The 19,568-nt window shown below is 39.1% G+C and overlaps 1 protein-coding gene across 1 annotated transcript in view; it reads right to left on the reverse strand.

The window, feature by feature from the left end:
- si:ch211-210g13.5 (inactive phospholipase C-like protein 2) overlaps positions 1 to 19,568 on the reverse strand; it is a 110,575-nt gene that overhangs the window by 19,200 nt on the left and 71,807 nt on the right. The window contains exons 3-4 of the mRNA XM_041777701.1: positions 6,963 to 7,166; positions 1,616 to 1,691 (exon numbers count right to left, since the gene is read on the reverse strand). Of these exons, the coding sequence (XP_041633635.1) occupies positions 1,616 to 1,691; positions 6,963 to 7,166 (280 nt within the window). The remainder of the gene's footprint in view (positions 1 to 1,615; positions 1,692 to 6,962; positions 7,167 to 19,568) is intronic.

A 19,568-nucleotide genomic window follows, 5' to 3' on the forward strand; every position in this document is an offset into this window, starting at 1 on the left:
AGCAGATTTCCCAAATCCAGAGTAAACCCTCAGGACCTGCAGCATTAAACAGTCAGTAAATCGAGTATTATGTTATAATATAATAGTTTTCACATGAAGAAAACTTGGAATACTGGTAAACCTCTGCAGCCCTCTCCTGACTCAGTTAACAAAAAAAGGGACTGTGCTAAAAATGTATTTTATTTTTACTCAGGTTTTCTTTGTCTTATATAAAGATTTTGATGATCTGAAACATTTAAATGTGAAAAATATGCAAAAAACTAACAAACAAAAAAAAAGAAATCAGGGAGGGAAATACTTTTTCACAGCACTGTATTAGGCCCTTTTAAAATCATCCACAGTTTTCAAAAGGCATCAAACTGTTTTGATTTTCTCCAAAAAATCTGACATTTTCAAAGAAAAACCTATTTACAGGACAGCAGTGATAAATAGAGCTCTATCCTTGAAGCTGCTGTGAGTGTGGCATCGCCTGTGTGGGGTTTAAGCTCTGCTTAACTCTGCACTCATCACCTTTGAAGATGCGTCCAGCTCTGGGCCGGGGAACCTCAGAGCCAGGGGACAGCTCTGTGACTGAAGCAGCAGCTTTAAGCCCACATCCCTGGGTAATTGCATCACACGAATATCATCCTGGCTTGTTGTGGTGTGGGGAGTGAAGCATATGCCTCTCTCTGTGGGACACCAGGGAGTAAAGCTGGGCATAGCAGGCTTAAATTGGCTTATCGGCCTCAGGATGTCTGGTTGGCATGTGCCAGTGAGTGAGCCTTCCCTGTCTACATAAGGTTTAGCATTCACAGAAGACACAACATTAACACTTAAATACAAATGTTTGCTCTATTATGAGTCGTCTTTAGTATTAAGATTTATTCCAGCTGCATCTAAAACTGCCTATTTTAGGTTAAAATGAAGATCTCAGTATTCAAACTATGTCCTCCGGTTTGAAGAGCTCTTCAGCAGAGGATCTGCTCAGTAGGAGAAGCAGAGCAAAAGACGAACAAATAGAGCTGAATGTAAAAGAGGCAGGAGAAGTCAACCCACAGGATTTTATCATTTGAATCTATTTCCTTTCTAATAATCTTATTAGGGTCAATTTTGTCTTTACCCTTGAAGGCCTAACCTCTTATATTAAGCACTCTTTTCTTACATTTATAGTAGTGATGCTGCTTTCAGCTTTCCCCTCCCTCTGTCTCTCCTCACTCTGTCAAAACTTCTCATTTCTCTTGCCCTCTTAAAGGATGTTTATTCACTCTATCCTCCTTCTCCTGTTTGCTATGTGCTGGGCTGATTATCTTCACCTGCCCACTGACACAGGAACTACTTCCCACTGACTAACTGATGATGGCCAATTCTGCTGACAGCAGCCCCTGTTGTTGATGTTGATGGAGCTGTTGCAGCAGATACACTAGATCATTCTATCAGCTCGGAGGGCTCAATGTGGAATGCATGCAAACGCTGCATATCTACCTTCTTCAGAGTAGATGAGTCATTTTCACAAAAAGAGGGGGAAAAGTCCTCAGCTTCATATATTTTTACCATTTAGATGCCTACATCTCAAGAAAATAAACGTGTTCAGAGACAGAGGATGATGCAGCAGATGAAGTCTCTGCACTTTCCGTACCTGCTCGTTGTGCTTGTGTGAGCTTGGAGTAGACGACATCAGCTGACTCAATCAGGGTTCTGGTGGTCTGGATCATCTAAAAGACAGAGAAGGGCAACAGTTTGTATTAAGAAAAGTAACCACACTTAAGACTTTTAAGGTAAAACAAAAAGCAGATAAGAGAAATACTGAGAGAAAATACTCCATAGAATTTAGCGATTAATTCCACGTTTATGATTACCAAACAGTTTTGACCCCCCAACAACAACAGGTCATTTTAATTAGCTGATGTCTGTGCTGGTTCTTATTCATCCAGGTCATGGTTATCCAAGTCTTTTTCAAGAGCGCAACTGGACTTTATTGAGGTTCTTGAAGATGTTTTGTCTCTCCTCCAAAAGGCTTCTTCCCCTCTAAAGAGAGCCCGAGCCTCTAAATATAGCCTCTGCACTGTATTTTCTCCTGTCTTTCCTGAGAGGCATGTGTAGGCGTCCTCCCCATGAGATATTGAGGTTTAACACTTTATTTCCTGTGTTCAGGTGTACTTTTATACACTTATTTCTAATGAAATTGTGTTGCTTTTGTGAGGGAAAAGAAAAAAAAAATCACCTTACTTCATTAGATACCACCTAAATATCTGGCTTACCCCTACCAGGTGAATTTAACACTAGCACCATCAGTCTAATAATAGCAAAAATAATAGAGAAGTTTTCTACTCTTCTTATGAGTGTCCAGAGTCTAAAATAAAAAGGGACATTAACTTTTTAAAACAATATATATTCACTCTGAAATTCAACATATGGGTATTTTCGCATGATATGTTTAGCACAGATGGAAATATGTGGAGTCCGTGCGGCTAGCTCTTTCTTTGTAAACCATTGCTACAGCTGCTGAGAGCCACTTGGGAGGGCAAAAGAGCCGCATGCACCTCCGGAGCCGCGGGTTCCCGACCCCAGCCCTAGGCAGACGTGCATCCACATCTATTATTTTCTGTTTTGCTAAACAGTACATTTTGGTTGTTTTCTGAGATTGAAGAAAGTTTGTGTACACATGAAAATGTTTTTGTGACTCAAGGTCTTCTAAGGACAATCAACATTTACTTTTTTTTGTGGTAAACGAGACAGACATAAAATTTTAATGTGCATGTCCTCCAAAAGTGTTTTTCTGGTCTCTTTGTTCAGCCATGTTATGTTCCATAGGGTTCACGCTGCTGCTGCTGCTGGCAAAGCTTAACCTCCTCCACCCCAGCATCCTCCTTCATAGCATAAAGCTTGTTGCACTTGTTACATCAAAAGGAAATGATTCTGCACAGTTAATTTTCTTTAGTAAAAATGTTCAAAAAAGTATAGATCCTGGTTGCCAAGTGATAGATTGTATTAAATTACACAAATAATTCAGGATTTTGCACTGTTAAGCAGTTAAATAGGATGTTTATTATGACAAGCTGTACTCAAGGAAACTATGGACATTTGAAATTGTTTGATATTCAGTAGACACAGGGTTGTGTGGATTTCTGCTGCAAACAAATTTGTCTCTCTTGGACAATAAAGCCCTTCCAATAAAAAGGGTTTGATCAATAAATCACAACATTAGTTTAGCTTCACAAGACAAATTATCAGAGTTAAATTCCATATATGAGCCAACAAGCTTGGTGATGACTTGTTTTTTCCCACTCACATTTTTGGTAACACAATGAAACCAACTATGCCAAAGATGCAACTTCCTGTATCCACCCTCATAAGCATCTGACCAACACAACAATTTAGTTTGATCCCTAAACATCATCCCACTGGCTGAGGAGGAGCAGCTGGGCTAGGCAGCCCTGCTGCACCGAGGAGGAAGCTAATGAAGTTTTACACTCCGGTTTGCGGGAAGACAGGAAGTGTGTGTATAGTGTGTGCATGTGCATGCCTTCTCTTGTTTTGCTGCTCTTATAAAAACTGGGTGCTGAGGCTTCTGCAAAGGGAGCTCATATTGGACACTAGCTTTATTCAGAGGAATGGTTTATACATGAGACAAAAGCCAAATATGCAAAGTCTGTGTTGTTGATGCAGTATTTGAAGAGCACATATTTCAAAGAATTTCTTCAGCAGCCTCCAGAGGATGGTTGTGCTTTCTGTGAGCTGTTTATGTAGGTGAGAGTCGAGTATTTTGATATTGACAAGGTGCAGCATGTCTCAGAGCTGTACTGCATTCTGCTCTCTCCTCTTCTCGATGTCTTTCCGAGCACTGTTGAAAGCTGGCGCACATCTGTAGGCAAGTCCCAGCTCTGAATCTCACTAACCTGGCTTTAACTTTTGCGACTGAGACAAGCGCCTATTCCACACATTTGGATGCACTTTGAACATCATACATTTAAATGTAGTGAATTGTGCAAATGCAAGCTTGCCTGGCATGACTCCTGGAAACAAAGATCCAGTGTGCTGACTCTTTGTTCAGCTCAGGGTCACAACCTCAGCTGGTTGCGGCCCACATGGGGCTTTTTGAGGACAAGAGCTCTACACTGATATCCTGCAGTAAATGGTCTCATGTTGGCAACCATACTCAGTAAGGTCACATGCATTTATACACACACTCATTGTCCTCTGTTTTTGAGAGGGGCATTGGGAAATGGGCCACACTTTTGGGATGCAAAATATTATTGGGTTCTTTATTGGGATTATAAATCCATGCTACTTTTGAAGACCTTTTCACCACATTTTCTGCCCTCTTTGCTACATCTTTTTGCACTTTAATCACATTTTTCCATTTTTTTTGCCACTTTAAACCTTTTTTGTTAAAATACACTTTTTTCCCCATTTCTTCAACTGTTTTGTCACTTAATGGCCATTTCTTTGCATTTCTTCTTGCCATATTCCCCCCCCTACCTTTGACCACATCTGAATTTTGTTGCTGCTTTCTGCTAATTTTTACTACTTTTTTGCCACTTTGTATCCAATTTTTACCACTTTAAATGCTTTGTTGCTAGTTTCCACCCTTGTTTGCAACTTTTTTCTTCTATTTTTTTACTGTTTTGCCTCCTAATGCCCATTTTTTCCTCTTCTTAATGCCCACATTTTCCCACTTTTAACCCCTTTTTTCAACTTTTTAACACCCTAGTTTTCAATTTTTTCCACTTTTATCCAATTCTTGGCACTGTTTGGTCATTTAACACCCATTTTTTTCCACTTCTTTTCCTACTTCTAAACTGCTGTTGCTGTTTTCTGCTCATTTTTACCTTTTTTCTGTGACTTTCTGTCCATTTTTCCCAAATTTTTATTCTCTGTTGCCAGTTTCTGCCCTAGTTTGCCACATTTCTCTCATTTTTCCTCTGTTGTGCCACTTAGTGCCCATTTTTTCCTCTTCTTTGTGCCCACATTCCTCCCTTTAACCCTTTTTGCTTCCTGCTCATTTTCCCACTTTTTTCCCATTTTTCAGAATTTTGCCAAGTCTTGCCATTTATCACCACTTTTAACCCATTCTTGTTGTTTCATGCCCAAGTTTTCCTTTTGTTGCCACATTTTTTCCAGTTCACGGCAATGTTTCGTCACTTGACACCAAATGTTTTTTCCCACCTCTGTGTTAATTTGTTTCCCACTTCTAAACTATTGTTGCTGCTTTATTGATTTTTCCATTCAAATTTTTTTAACCATGAAAATACCTCATTGAGATTAAGAATCTCATATATAAGAGTGTCCTGGCCAAGACAGATGGCAGCACAGTTGACAAAGACATAAAAACAAAGCAATGACAATCACAGAGAGACCAAATCCAGAGTCACAGAGCAGAAAGTCATCAGTTAAAACATCTACAACCTGATACATCACCCTCAAATGCCTTCGGTTTAACTTTAAAAATGCTCATTTATACCATTTTTTTTGCCACTTTTAACCCAATTTTGCTGCTTTACATCCAGTTTTCCCACTTCTTTTTGCCACTCTCCACCCACTTTTTCAGGCTTTTGCCTATTTTTCCATTTTGCTCACATGTCCAGTTCTTTTCCATTAAAGTTGTCTTTTTTTTTTTTGATTTACTTTTTGGCATTCTTGCATTAGTGCACATTATGGCCTAGCTATAAAGTCTGACATTACTTTCCTCATCGTTTAGTTCAATCTGCCCATCCACATAGTTATGATTACCAATAAAAAGGCCATTCTGTTTTAAGAAAAGGGGTTTACATTTTTTTAAAGGATATATTTGTACTACATAAATGAGTAAGGCTCATGTTTTGTTGCTTTAATAAGAGTGCTTATTACTCTGGTTGAAAATAAAATATGGTTATCACAGCTTAAATTTACAATGGACCATGATTGTCCTGACCCCAAAGGAGGCCCCAGTTTGGCTGGGCCCCAGAAAGCTCTCCCCTTTATCCCCCCTTATGGACAGCCTTGGTGTTGTAGCTATTTCACAGAGTGACAAGTGTGAATTTTGAACAACCTCTAAAACAACAGACACCAAATGAGCTACTTTGTAGGATGAACATTTTTAGCTTTTTAAAACCATGAAATTGCATCAGCTAATCTCTAAAGTTTAAAATTTGGATTCAGAGACTTCTCCTGCTCCTGTCCCCAGGAACTTCTTTGTGGACCGAAGCGTGAGAGTTGCTCTGACAGTGCTGAGCCTCCCCGCCTGGTGCGAAGCCTCATAAAATCTAAAGCAACCTCTATTTAGATCTGCTGGCTGCGTCGACTCTGATGTCAGCGCTCTCCTGACGGTGTCAGCAGCAGAAGTGCCGATGAGCTGAACAAACGTGGACACAACAACCTTGTTCCTCTCCCATGACCCATTTCACCAGCTCCCACCAAGCCTCACAGGAGGGAGGGGGGGAGGACGAGGAGAGGAAACAGCGGGTGATAACTAATTACAGACGGACTCCTCCAACCCCTCCTTTTGGGCCGTGCCAATGTCAAGTTGTGAAAAATGCAGTGTTCTTGTAGGAGAGGAAAGGACATGTGGAATTATACAAGATGAAGCTGCAGCTAAACAATCTGACCTGTCGGATGGTTTAAGCTACATTTAGAAGCCTTTTAAAACTCATCCAGCCGTGTGAATGCATGACTCAAATGATAAGCAAAGTGGAATTAATGGACAGAGGAAGCTCCTCTCTGTTTTTTGTCTGTTTTATTTTTGTAAGAGCAGCAACAATGAAGATGTGCACTGAGCAGGAAGTGCACTCAGAGCCTCCTCTGTTATCATACTTAATGCCTGAGTGCTTTGACATTCTGTCTTCACCTGGAGTACATGTTTATTGAGCTGTTACACCTAACAATTAGGGTGTTTGTCTCACATCCAGTTCAAGTGTGTTAAATTTGCTATGATCATATTTGCTTTAAAAGGGGATTTTAGTAGACATGCTGGCTCACTTTGCCATGTGTGCATTATTGTTATTTACCATGTCATAGGCGTTTAGCACTTTGCGCAGCAGCTCAGGCACAGGACCCTGAGCTTCCATGGAGGGGTAAGTCTCACTCAAGTCCACCGTCACTCTTAGAGACCGCTCGCTGTTCATCAGCCACGTCGACACAGTCAGGATGCACTGCTTCATGTTGGCTGCTGGAGTCAAGCCGCACAGCTCCTTGAAGGACACCATGGCATTCTGGGAAGAAAATGTGCAAAAGATGGTTTATACATTGGTTAAAAAAAAAAGAATGGATACATAATGAATACTCTGCTTTGCATTAACAGATGTTCAGCTGCTCCACAGATGAGCATCATTTAAATATAAGCTTAGAATTTTGCGTTATAAAATACTGAATACTCCTCAGTATTCTGCACACGCTGTCCACTCGCTCTGAACCTCCAAGCTGTCACTAAAGCATTCTTCTGTTTCAATCAAAATGATCAAAGAAGCAAGCACAGCCTACATCCTGTTGAGTGATAGCAGTGTTAATGGAATGACAAATACTGCAGCATTTTACAGGTGACCCAAAGAGAGGAGATTTAATGAGAGGAATCATGATACTTGTATAACATCAGACTCCTCATTCAGTAGCTCAGAGACTCTGGAGCCAAATCCAACAGCAGTCCAAAGGTGCTAAGTACATTCATCTACATTCTTTTGAGTATTTTTATTTACTTTTCTCTCTATGCATCAATACACTTTAAATCTATCAAATACTATGCAATCAGTAAGTCTTTTTGGGACTAATAACAGAACATTTTATATCAGGTGCAGCTCAGTTAAAAGGCCACTCTGCCATCAATTACAGAGTTAGTTGTTTGAACCTTGATCTCCTCCTCCCTAAATGTTGTAGTGTCCTTGAGTAAGACTCTGAGCTTGCATGGCTACAAATGCATTTGCCACTTTCGAAACATGTGGTGAATTACATTTTCATGTCCATGGTTTTCTTCCTCAAAAATCTGTCTGCAGATGACATGACATTTCATAACCCTTGTTTTTCTGTGTATTTTGTGCTCTGTTATATAATGTTCCTAGTGTTGTTTAGTCAATCATCTTTTGTGTTTCAGTATTTCTTGTATGATTTTCTATGTGTTTAATTTACATTCTACCTTTGAAGTTTTAACTTGCAGCCTCTTATGTTTCAGGGTTTTGACTTCCTTTGTATTTCATTCTAGAGTTTTAGCTCCCAGTGTTTTGTTCTGTGTTGCATTCATTGTGTAGTAGTAGATTTTCCCAGGTCTTAGTTTCAAGTATCCACTGTTATTTTGTAATCTTTGTCCCTCCCTGTGTTTGAGTGTTCCTTGTGTTGTGTTCTTTGTATTCCCCTCTCCTTTGGTTTTAGTTTGTTGCCTTTGTATCCTCCTGTGTTTGCAGTGTTTCCTTATTTAAGCTTCTAGTGTACTATTATGTTGTCTTTCAGTCCTTGTGTACTTCTTGGTAACTGTCTTGTGAAATGTTCCATGTTTCCTGATTCATTTTGTAGTTGCCTTCCCTTGTATGTGATTCCATTTTTTTTTCCTGCCTCAGTTCCTTACTGTGATTACCCTCACACATTTCACCTGGGTCCCGTTAATAACACCTGTCTCTCCTTGTGCAATCACTCCCTGTGTGTTTAGGTTCTGTGTTTCTCCCTGTCCTTCGTCAGATCATCATATGTCTCCCTCTGTGTAACTTCAAGTGATTCTCCAGCGTTTTTTGCCTTCCAGTAGATTTAGTTTTAAGTAACTTCTTTTGTTTGTTTAATTAAATCATTTTTGAGTTTTCTGCATTTTGGCCCCCTGTTCTTTTGAGCTTTTTGCATAACTATGACAAAACCTTGTCTTTGAACAGAAGTAGTTTTCACCAAAAAAGGATGTCTGCGTACGAAGATAACAGGCTTATCTTACTGTAACACACACAACAATATCATTATTACTATTATCTTTATTTTTATTTCTACACTTGTTGAGTGTGTGAACCAGTTGGTAGGGGCCCATTCAGTCAGTAAAGAAATGGTATCAGTCAATGAGAGTCGTATGGTGTTCTCACTTTTCTGATGATGGACCACAAGACTTGGTAAGGCCAGGTAGAAACTCAATTTTCATGCAAAGTTTCGTAGGTCTTGGAAAATTCCATTTAAATTAGAGATAAAAACATAAGAATTGTGCCCCTAAAATTCCCAATAGGTTACCAAAATTATGTGTGAACATTAGTAAAAAAAATATTTAAAAATCCCTTAATAAATACCCCAAAATATCCTCAAATATTCCCCAGTGTTTTTAGTCAACCTTTCTCAAAAAGCTTAAAGAATGATATAAAATTTCACCAACAAGATCAAGATCGAGTGTCCCGAATGTTGTTGGGAGCATTAGGGTGCAGTGCCTTTTCAACAGATTTTCCAGACACTCTCAAAAGCAAGTGTTAGGGCAAATCTCCCCAGAATGCCTTGCAAACTATTGGTTTGCTACTGAGTTTTGGACTTGCCTTTAATTCCACTGATTACCAATCAATTTCATAGGGAAGATTTCAGCACTACATTCTGTTCTTAGGGGCAAGAAAGCATTTGCACATGAGGAGTAGGGATAAAAATTAGAAACAGGAGTGAGCCTTTCAGCATGCCTGGGTTCAAACTTGGCAGCTAACAGTCACAGTATTTCATCCAGTGCCAGCTTGGGAGTACAAGAAACAAAGTCAGTACTACTGTTTTTATGCCATTTGTAAGCACTGCTTAAAACAATGAAAGAGAAAGATGGCAGAAAGTAATGAGGAAATAAAATCAAGTAAGACATTGTGAGAGAGAATAATAGATGCAGGAAGAGCTAAGTAGGAGAACATTTAGAGCCGTGCAGTGTTGGTATTTGGGAATCGGTCCACACACTCTGCATGCTGCAGTGTGGGAACCAGCTGTCTCCCTGGGTTGGATCTCTGGCCTTGCCGAAAAAAAGAGAAAATCCTGCCCATCACCTCCTACAGCAGAGGATGTGCTGTCACTACAGGGCCCGACCTTCCTGCAGCTGGAGAGAGTGGCCAGGGGACAAAGTCGGTATCAGTAGCTGAATCTTTATGCGGAACTGCAGCCATGGTTAACGCCTCTTGGGCCACTGAGCACAGTCACAATAGCATGGACAGCTCCAGGGCTGTAGATTAAAGCCTGTGTGTGACAGCTTGTGCTCATGTCTCATTTTGGTCATTTCGGTCAATACGCTTTGTTTAATTGAATATGTTTGTACCCCACCAGGTGCATGAATATTCTGTGATAAGTGTTGTGCAATTAAAGTCACTGTGTTTCCAAGCCATGCTGTTTAAAAAACACAATGAGAGGCTCACGTTTTTAATTACTCCCTTCCCCCACTTTACTCCCCTTCCAACATTCCCCAATGAGAGCTCTGTGTCCGGTTACAACACTGCTTTTGTTTCTGTTTGCCCCCCTCCCTCTCTTTCTCTTTTTGCCTCTATCAGTGGATCTCTCTCCTTTCCTCTCTGGCAGCAGTATTGAGTGCCGCTGAATGTGCCTATGATGGCACTCACGCTTTCCAGCAAATAAAAACCCTAGGCTGGCAGCTCTCTGCAGGCTCTATCAACACTTTATAAGGTTCACAGGCAGCAGCTCTCCGGAAAAGGACTTCATTCAAGTCTCCCACCGACTTCTTGTTATTATTTAAAGCAGACCACCTGGAAGCTTTGCTGTTTCGGGATAAAACAAGCCTTGAAGGGAGTACAAGTGAAGTGAAATAATGCTTTCATAGTGGCATCTGAAGAGTGTGTATGCCCACTGCTCTCTGTCTCTGATGTATGCCATGATATCTTGGATTTTCAGAGACTGCAAGTCAAAAAAGATACTTTGATGTCGTCTTATTATCTTATTTTGGCTTCAAGTCACGGGCTTTCAGAGCCAGTCTGCTTGTTGCCTTGTGGGTTATTGGCACAGGCCCTCTCTCTGCCCTTCAGCCTCCCCACTAACATCCAAGGCACCAGACTCCACACAGCTGGCCTTTACAAATCTTTTAAGAGTCCATTTTTTACATTTAAAAGGCAAAGGCCTTTTTTTTTCTAAAAACACCTTCATTTATCCTCTTAAAAGCCTTCCTCTTTTCTTCACATCTTTCATTATTTTCATTAACTTTTATCTCCTCATTTCAAAAAACCTAAATTTACATTTCAAACCTGAGGATATTAGGGTTTGGGGAGCAGAAGCACTACTGATGTTGTTTGATCAAGTTAAAAGAAGCCGATTCACATCTAAATGTATATTACCGCTCTTCAGGTTAGGACTATTAAGACATGACTCAGAGCGGGAGCACAGAGTAGTACCAGCAGTGTGTATTACATAACTGTGGCTATTTCTTTAGTGAACACAAGTACGCTGATTGAACCTTGCATATGTGAATGCATGGTTGTATAGTTTTCAACTTTCATCCTGGTGGTAGTGTAAGAGAAAGGATCCTCCACCAGATGTGTACACTGCCTATAAAAAGCATTAACCCCCTTGGATTTTTTACCCTAAATATGCTCTCAAGCTGTATCTCTCTTGCAGACTGAATATGATCATCCTCTAGGATTTTACTACATTTTGCATCATTCATTTAACCCTCTACCTTTACAAGCCTTCCATGGCCAGCTGCTGAGAAGCAACACCACAGCATGATGCTGCCACTTCCATGTTTCACAGAGGAGATGGTGTGCTTGTGGCAATGTGCAGTGTATGGTGTCTTGTCTGATGGCTTAAAAACTCCATTTTGGCCTCACTTGACCATGCAGTCTCCCACATGCCTTTCAGCAAACTCTAGTCCAGATGTAATTTGAGTTTTGTGCCTTGGAATTTTATTTTGCATCTATCACCTGACTTAAACAATTCAATGATTTCTCTGAGTTGCTTGGAGTGTTCCTTTGCCTACATGGTGTAATGGTAGTCAGGAATACTGATTATCCAGTGACTGGACCTTCCAGACACAGGAGTCTTTATACTACTTGAGACACATTCGCTGCACTCAGGCGATCCCCATTTCTGTAATCGTGAGACTACTAATACCCAACCCTAACTCTGCCCAATTCACACAACTGACAGCAATGAATTAGATCTACAGGGCTGACTTCACAGTTATAATCGAGCCTTTTTAATTAAACATTCCCATGGTGACTCATGCACCTGCACAGATTAGGACCTAATGATGAAATGATCCATTTATCATCTGTTGGATTCTCTGAACTCGTTTTAAAACAAATCCTTTAAACAGTGAGGTGTAAACTTTTCTCAGGGTTGTTCATTAACCGCTGGTTATCACACTTTTATCTACAATGATTTCCCTGAAATTACCCTCATCTCATCCCATTCAGGCTATAATTTGCTAATGTTACTGCCTCTGAAATTGCAGGATCAATTTCCCCAGCAGTGTGCAAACATATTTCTCTCTGTTTTGGGTTGTTGGAGAAGAAATCATGTCTTTAAGAGTATGATTTTTTCCACAACTTTAAAAAACAAGACTGGATGTCACTTGATTTCTAATCCCATTCACTGCTTGTTTGGTTTGGTCAGGTCTTCTGTTTGCTGTTCCATTACACTCTAGTTACTGCTTACTGAAGCAGGATTGACACTCAGTGATATTTATGACCTGCAGATATGCAGTAAACTGGACTAAAGAGAGTGCTCCATCAGCTTCCGGAAACACACAGGAGTCTATCTAATTTAATATATTCCTACAAAAGACTTCAACATTTTATATTTGATTTCGTTGAGCCTGCATCCGTTCATGCTTTCTTGTGCTCATGACTCCAGGTTATAGGGCTGATCTATTCAAGGCAGAAACAAAGCCAAAGTGATCAGTTATACCATTTATCTATGGCCTGCTGCAACATTTTTAAAGTGAGACAGGTACATTTGTGTTCATTATTTATTCAAATCTGTGCTTAGAAAAATCAGACTTCAATGTATGATCTCACCATCGTTTTGTCAGTTAGGGTCAACTGACTGACATTCAATGTCCCTGCTACCTTTCCTTTAATATGTAACACATTAAGGCAGAATAGTGGGGTGAAGTCTGTCCTCCCTTGATCAACCATCGAAGGTTGTAAAATACACTTCATGGACAAAAGTATTTGGCCACACCTTAAATATTGAATTCAGGTGTTTCAATCTGACCCACTGCCACAGGTGTATAAAATACAGCACCTAGCCATGCAGTATCCATTTGCAAACATTTGTGATACAAAGCAGATTGTTCTGACAAGCTCAGTGAGTTAATGTGTGGTACTGTGATGGATTTCACCTTTGCAATAAAACAATGCATGAAATTTCAAAGCAGGGTCAACAACTGCTAAGGCTCATGGTGCGCAAAAGCTGCCAACACTCATGATTCCATAGCTGAAGAGTTTCAAACACATCACGGTCTTCAGACTTAGCATACCAAGACATTTTTGACAATGCTATGCTTCCAACTCTGTGGCAACACTTTTGGAAAGGCACTTTTCCATTCCAACATGACAGTCCCCAAGAGCACAAAGCAAGGACTATAAAGACTCAGTCTGATGAGTTCAGTCGTCCAACATCAGTGCCTGACCTCACAAATGCTCTACAGAATGAATGGGCAAAAATTCTTTCATAAACACTCAAAAATCTTAAGAAAACCTTCCAAAAACTTTTGGCCATATAGTGTTGGTGTAAAGGGAGAAACAAGTTGGTGATGAGGAACATAGGAACCCATGCATGGGCAAAAACCATTCCTCTTGATGATCATTTGAACCAATTGTAGCATGGCTGTTTCTGACCATAATAACTCAAAATAAGTCACCAAATCAGTAAAGTTACCTGATTGTCTGATTGTCTGACTCTGACACTGTCCTCTTGTAAAATAAGCCACACATGTCAAATTTAGAACTGATGACATATTTTGTGTTCAAGAGGTAACTGTGTGCTCAGTCCCGGGAGTAATAAGTGTGACCCAGCAAGGGAGTGGGGGTAATTGTACTTGAGGAAAAGCTGGGCCTGTATGCGCCCTTTGTTACAGAGTGTTCTTTTTTTATCAGTGATCATCTATCAAGGAAGAGCTGACCATTGCATTAAGGGCTTGACATTTACACCTGCCAACCGGCCAAACGCAGGTGGACTTCAGCCATGGCAGGTAGTGCAGTGACTCCCACTAGCCAATTTGGTGGGCTGAATTTATACATACTATGTTTTATTCTAACTGGGCTTAGCTGTTAGCAACAGTGATGGTGAATTGTTATAGTGGTAGATGGTTATTGAAGCTGTTTTGCAAAGAGAGGGGTCAATTTTCCCCAAAATAGAAGCAAATTGCTAGATTTGTGCCCACTTTATAAGCCCAAAGATTCTATTAGTCCATTTCTGTTTTCTCCAGGGTTGAAGCAAAAATAAATAAATAAATAAATAAAACCTTAAAGTTGGAAGTACAGCAAGAAAATTCTGTCTAGTGACTAGCCACAGTGGCTGGTGAGCAAAAAAGTTTATGTTTGATTGCAATGTGTTCTTCAGTATCACGTATTGAACACAGCTGTGTAAGGAAATGCTGAGTGCTGTTGCAAAACCTCAAAACATAAATGATAACTGCCTATCCTTATATTTTTAGATTGTCCACATTAATGATGCTCTGATTTATAAATAAAGCAAATTAAGTAATTCATAAACCAACAGGGGCCTTTTTAAAGTAAACAAGTAAATAATCATGCTGGTACTTGTTTGTCTAATTACATTCAAGCACAACAAAATTTAACTGAATTTCTCTATACTTATCTTTTAATCAGTGCTTCAACTATCTCTCACTGCTAATGGACCTTTTCATTTGATAATCAAAGCACTGTTAATGAATTCGTGATCAAGGTGTAAAGCAATTTTATTCTTAATTTGTAAGCAATCAGAGCAAACAAAAGCCTGTCACCCCAAACTAACAAGCAAACAACACAAAACATGTAATCCGTAGACCTACTGAAAACGAGAAGATTGTATTAATCATAAATGCACTGAAAAGCCTCTGCTTCCAGTCATCAGCCATTGCAGGTACTTATCCTTATACGCTCATGCTGGGGAGTTTTTAAGTTGTTCACTAAGTGCCTGGCAACCCGGTCCTCTCCCTTAGGCAATAATTGTCCCTCATAAATGATTACTCTATTCATAAAGCTCATAATTGTACAGCAATGTCACTTTATTGCCGCTCTCTTTTGCAACATTAATAGCACACAATTAGTGACAAGCCTTTATCCACAACAGTAAGTGAAATGTCCAATTAGGAATGGTTACATCAGTTTGGACTTACTGAGGCAAAGAAAGGATTTTCAGTTCTGTTAGGTTGAAATGATTTTCTGCTTTTTAACCGTCGGTAGTTAAACTTAGAAAACAGGATCTCTGCTGTCAAGTCATTATACAGAACTACCATGAGATAATATACATAAGACTCAAAAGAATTCAAACCTCGATATATAGTACTAGTGGAAATCAAGTATAAATACTGGTTTTAATAGGGCGGAAACAAAATATTATAGAAGCATGATAACTGGTTTTGGCTGACTACAGATATGCAAATATTTCCAAACTCATTTTTGCCAACGCTGATATCAATATGTGCAAGATTCTACCTAAAACTCTGCAAACCTAATGCTTGCCTTTTACAGAGAAGCAAAAGATGGGAACGTTTTCAAAATAACTCAACATTTATGATTTACAAAAGAAAATGCATAATTTCATGTAGGAGTGTCAACGACTAAGGTTTTTCATAGTCGAATCTGATTTGTCAGATTTTGCCTTAAGTCAACTAATAGTCGAACAGCGTTTCCACTAGACTTTTTTGTCCCCAGTCAAAACAACCAGCAGTCCTCAAGAATTCCGGCCATTTAGAACAACTACCGGACATTTGCTTTAACATTATTTTGCTGCATTAACAGCAGCAAAACGCATAAATCTCTCTCTTATTTTTTTTGTGCAAATGGTTTAAAGTATCAAAATGAAAGCTGCGTGCTTTTCCTTACACACGCAGTCAGTTACAAAATATATGCCCACGTTAAACTCATCAACAACAACAGTTAGCTTCACATCAGCACCGTTAGCCTGTTAGCACATTGGCCACTATCATAACTTTGCAGCTTACAACAGCCAAATACCATCCTCCAGCGACAACAACGAAGCATCTCAACACATAATAAAAGTGCTCTCTTAACTGGACACTGCATTAGAACTTTACATTTCAAATGAAAAATGAATCTCACCATCAGCTGATGATATGACTGATATGATATGATGATATAATTGTCTCTCTGAAGAGAGACAGAGCCTTCGTTAAAAGCTCCAAGCGGTCCATGCCGTTGTGCACAATGTGATTCTGTGTTAATCCAACTTTATCTGAGGATTGGTCATAGGTAGTTTATTGAAGTCCACTACAACTCTGCTCGGCGTAAGCATCTCTCTCTCTCCGCTGCTGCATCGGTGTTTACAACGCTCAGCTATACAGTTCCCTTTGTTTCAGCCTCTTCATTACTTGCAGCGATGACATAAAATCCCTCCATACTGCTGATGATATTAAGCCTTTGGTTAACCAGGAAAACCTCACTGAGATTAAAATTCTGCTTTACGAGAAAGCTCTGGTCAAACTTTCTCACTTTCCCTGCGTAGTCCCCAGCAATACTGAGCTTGCGCAGAGATAGATTTGCTTTGACGTCATCGTGTATACATAATTAGCCATGTGCTTGCCGTCTGAGGAGATAAACAACCCCAGCACCGCAGGACAGTAGATGTAGTAAGATTAGGCAACTTTTAGTTTATATTAACGCATTCTTCCAACATATTTTCTAGGTTACACAAAATATAATATGCAAGTATTCAGTATTTACTTATTTGGTCATTTGCATGTTTTCTGCCAGACATTCTGACTGGTTATATTTTTTTCTGCCGGACTTCGGCCCTTTTTACCTGCCAATGACTGGCAAATGACGGCTAACGGAAACTCAAGCTTAGCAGCCCCATGTAGTCAGAGTGCGAACTTGGTTACATAACAACATTCGACTATAAGGGTCATAGTCTAATCGTCAAATCGCAGACTATTCCAGGTCACCCCTAATTTCATGCATCTATTATCTATTATGCATCTATTAATTTTAATTATTTTAATTTGTTTTAATTTGATTGTGGTACGACCTCCAGACAATGGCTGTAGCAAATTTGACAGCTGTTTGCCAGCAAAAGTCAGGAAACAGGAAGAAAGCAATAGTATAGCAATAGTATTTAGTAGGGGTGTAATGGTACGAAAAATTTTGGTTTGGTACGTACCTCGTTTTTGAAGTCACCGTTTGTTACGTTTTCTGTACGGTAATTGAAGGGAATAAATAACAGAATTTATTATTATTTTTTAAAATTGTATTAAAATAAATAGGTTGAATAAATTAGATTTAAATTAGAAATAATTATGCTGCAACCTCCTTCCAAAAGGTCTTCAATTAATAAAAATATTAATAAATAAATACACTTTTTAATAACTAGGTTATTTTAATTGATATATTGACTTATCTATACCCATTCTTTTAACACTAAAATTTCCCAGCCAACTTGAACACATCATCATACAACCTTAAGTTAGCTTGTTAAGTATGCTGACTAATGTCTATCCTGCCGATTTCAACATGGACTACAGCACTGGATTACCTTTTGATCCAATGGGACCTGATAGAAGAGCTGTGTGAAATCTGAGGATAACTTTACCTATGACACAGCTGCATACATGATGGAGTCCCCTCTCCCCCTCCTCCGAGGCTGACAGTTGAAGGTACCGTTAGAATTAATTTGATTTACTAAACCAGAGCACCACTGTTATAATAAATAGATCTTAAATCATGAGAAATTCATAACCGGATGGTGAGACATTTTGTTGTTCCTCCTCATTTCAGTGACATTCTTGTTTGAGTGGAGCCTTTTTAAAATGCTTTGATTGGTCCGCTGGATGACATGCTGTCAGCAACACAGCTGCTGAATAATGTCAGAGCTACTGTTGTCTTTATCGACTGCTGTATTTTACTGAGAAACAAAGTGTTCCTAAACAGGACACTTTTATCTGGGAATATTTAGGCTGTTGCTGTCATTTGCTGTGGTTGTGTGGTTGCCAGGACAGTGACAGTGAGTTGTTCTCTGGTTTTCCATCTGTTTTTGAGCTTTGTTCAACATGTATCCATTCAGTATACAGTATGAATACACGTACCTTTACACCCCTAATATTTGGTGACTGCTAAGGTGCTAAGTAACCAATCTAGCTTTGCTTCTCTGAATATCAGGAACATTTTTATCGAACTATTTTTATGTAAAAAATATCATCTGAATCAGCTATTTAATCTATTTAGCTGTTAGCTTGGTCATAGTTCTGTTTTGTGTTACCATCAAGCTAACAAGCACTGATCCATCTAGAGGAATCTTCAACTTTTCTTCAAATAAGTGGCTTTTGAATTGTAAGTTTCCTTGAGATGCATACCTTTCACTGCTAATATGTGTACATTAATTGTAAATAGCAGGAGAAATGGTCATATCTTTAAATACTGATAAACTTTTTGAGCTATTATACCATTATTATGTTGGTAACATAATGCATCCTTTAAGTCCTATGGAGTGAAGATTCTAATTATCAAAAAAATTCCTGCAGATTGAAATGCTGTTCAATTAAGATACTGTCATGTCCTCATAACTGTCCGTTTGTTAGTGATGTAACCTTGACTTTTGCTATTTTATGAGAGGTTAAAAGGACTTGCTGAAGCCAATATTTGAACAGATCAATGCTGCTCTCTTTTTCACTCATAGCAACTTTGGATTAAACTATCAGAGTATATAAGATTTTGACAACAGAGTATATAGTTCACAATATTGTGCTATTAGATATTTATTATGTTATATTTTATCAATATCCAATAGCACAATATAGTGAATACAGTACGAATAGCACAATATTGTGCCATTGGATATTTATTATTATACATTTTATCAACTGGAGGATGCAGAATATACAATGCAAAAGTAAAATAGGTTGTTTGCAATCATGTGATCCAAAATGAGTGAGGGACAGCCATTAGGAATGAACAGAGTAAAGTTAGTAGTTTCCAGGTCTAAATGGACCTCTGTTATAATCAGAAAATTTCTACATTCATTGAGTACCATCCCCACCCTTTACCACAGTTTAACAGATTTACCAGACATTGAACTGATCAATATTACAAGTAACTCAGTCCTGTTGACCTCCCAGCATCATCTAGCCAGATAAAGGGAGATGAGATCCTTGTGCTGTGCCCCTTTAACATATTTAAAATCCTAATTTTGTCACGAAAATGTTTTTAATTGAAATGCTGACATACAATTAACCATATAAATGTAAAATTTTAGAGTTAAGAGACAGAGTACATATCATGAACGAGCCTGTGTAACGAAACAGCTCTTTAATGTGAGCCATGGTAGCTAGCTCCTGTTTGAGAGCCAGTTTCCTTTCCCTGATCCTTTGTTGTTATTTAATCCACATTTAAAAACCCAAACTGTTAAAAAAGTAAATGCAGTTTGGGGGTCAAACAGCTGTACTAAGCTGAGACAAATGGATGTCGTAAAAGAGACAGATTTCCTCCATGAGCAAGGCTAGAGGTTGGTGAGACTGA

Source organism: Cheilinus undulatus, linkage group 21 (genome assembly GCF_018320785.1).
Source record: "Cheilinus undulatus linkage group 21, ASM1832078v1, whole genome shotgun sequence".
Taxonomy (NCBI): domain Eukaryota; kingdom Metazoa; phylum Chordata; class Actinopteri; order Labriformes; family Labridae; genus Cheilinus; species Cheilinus undulatus.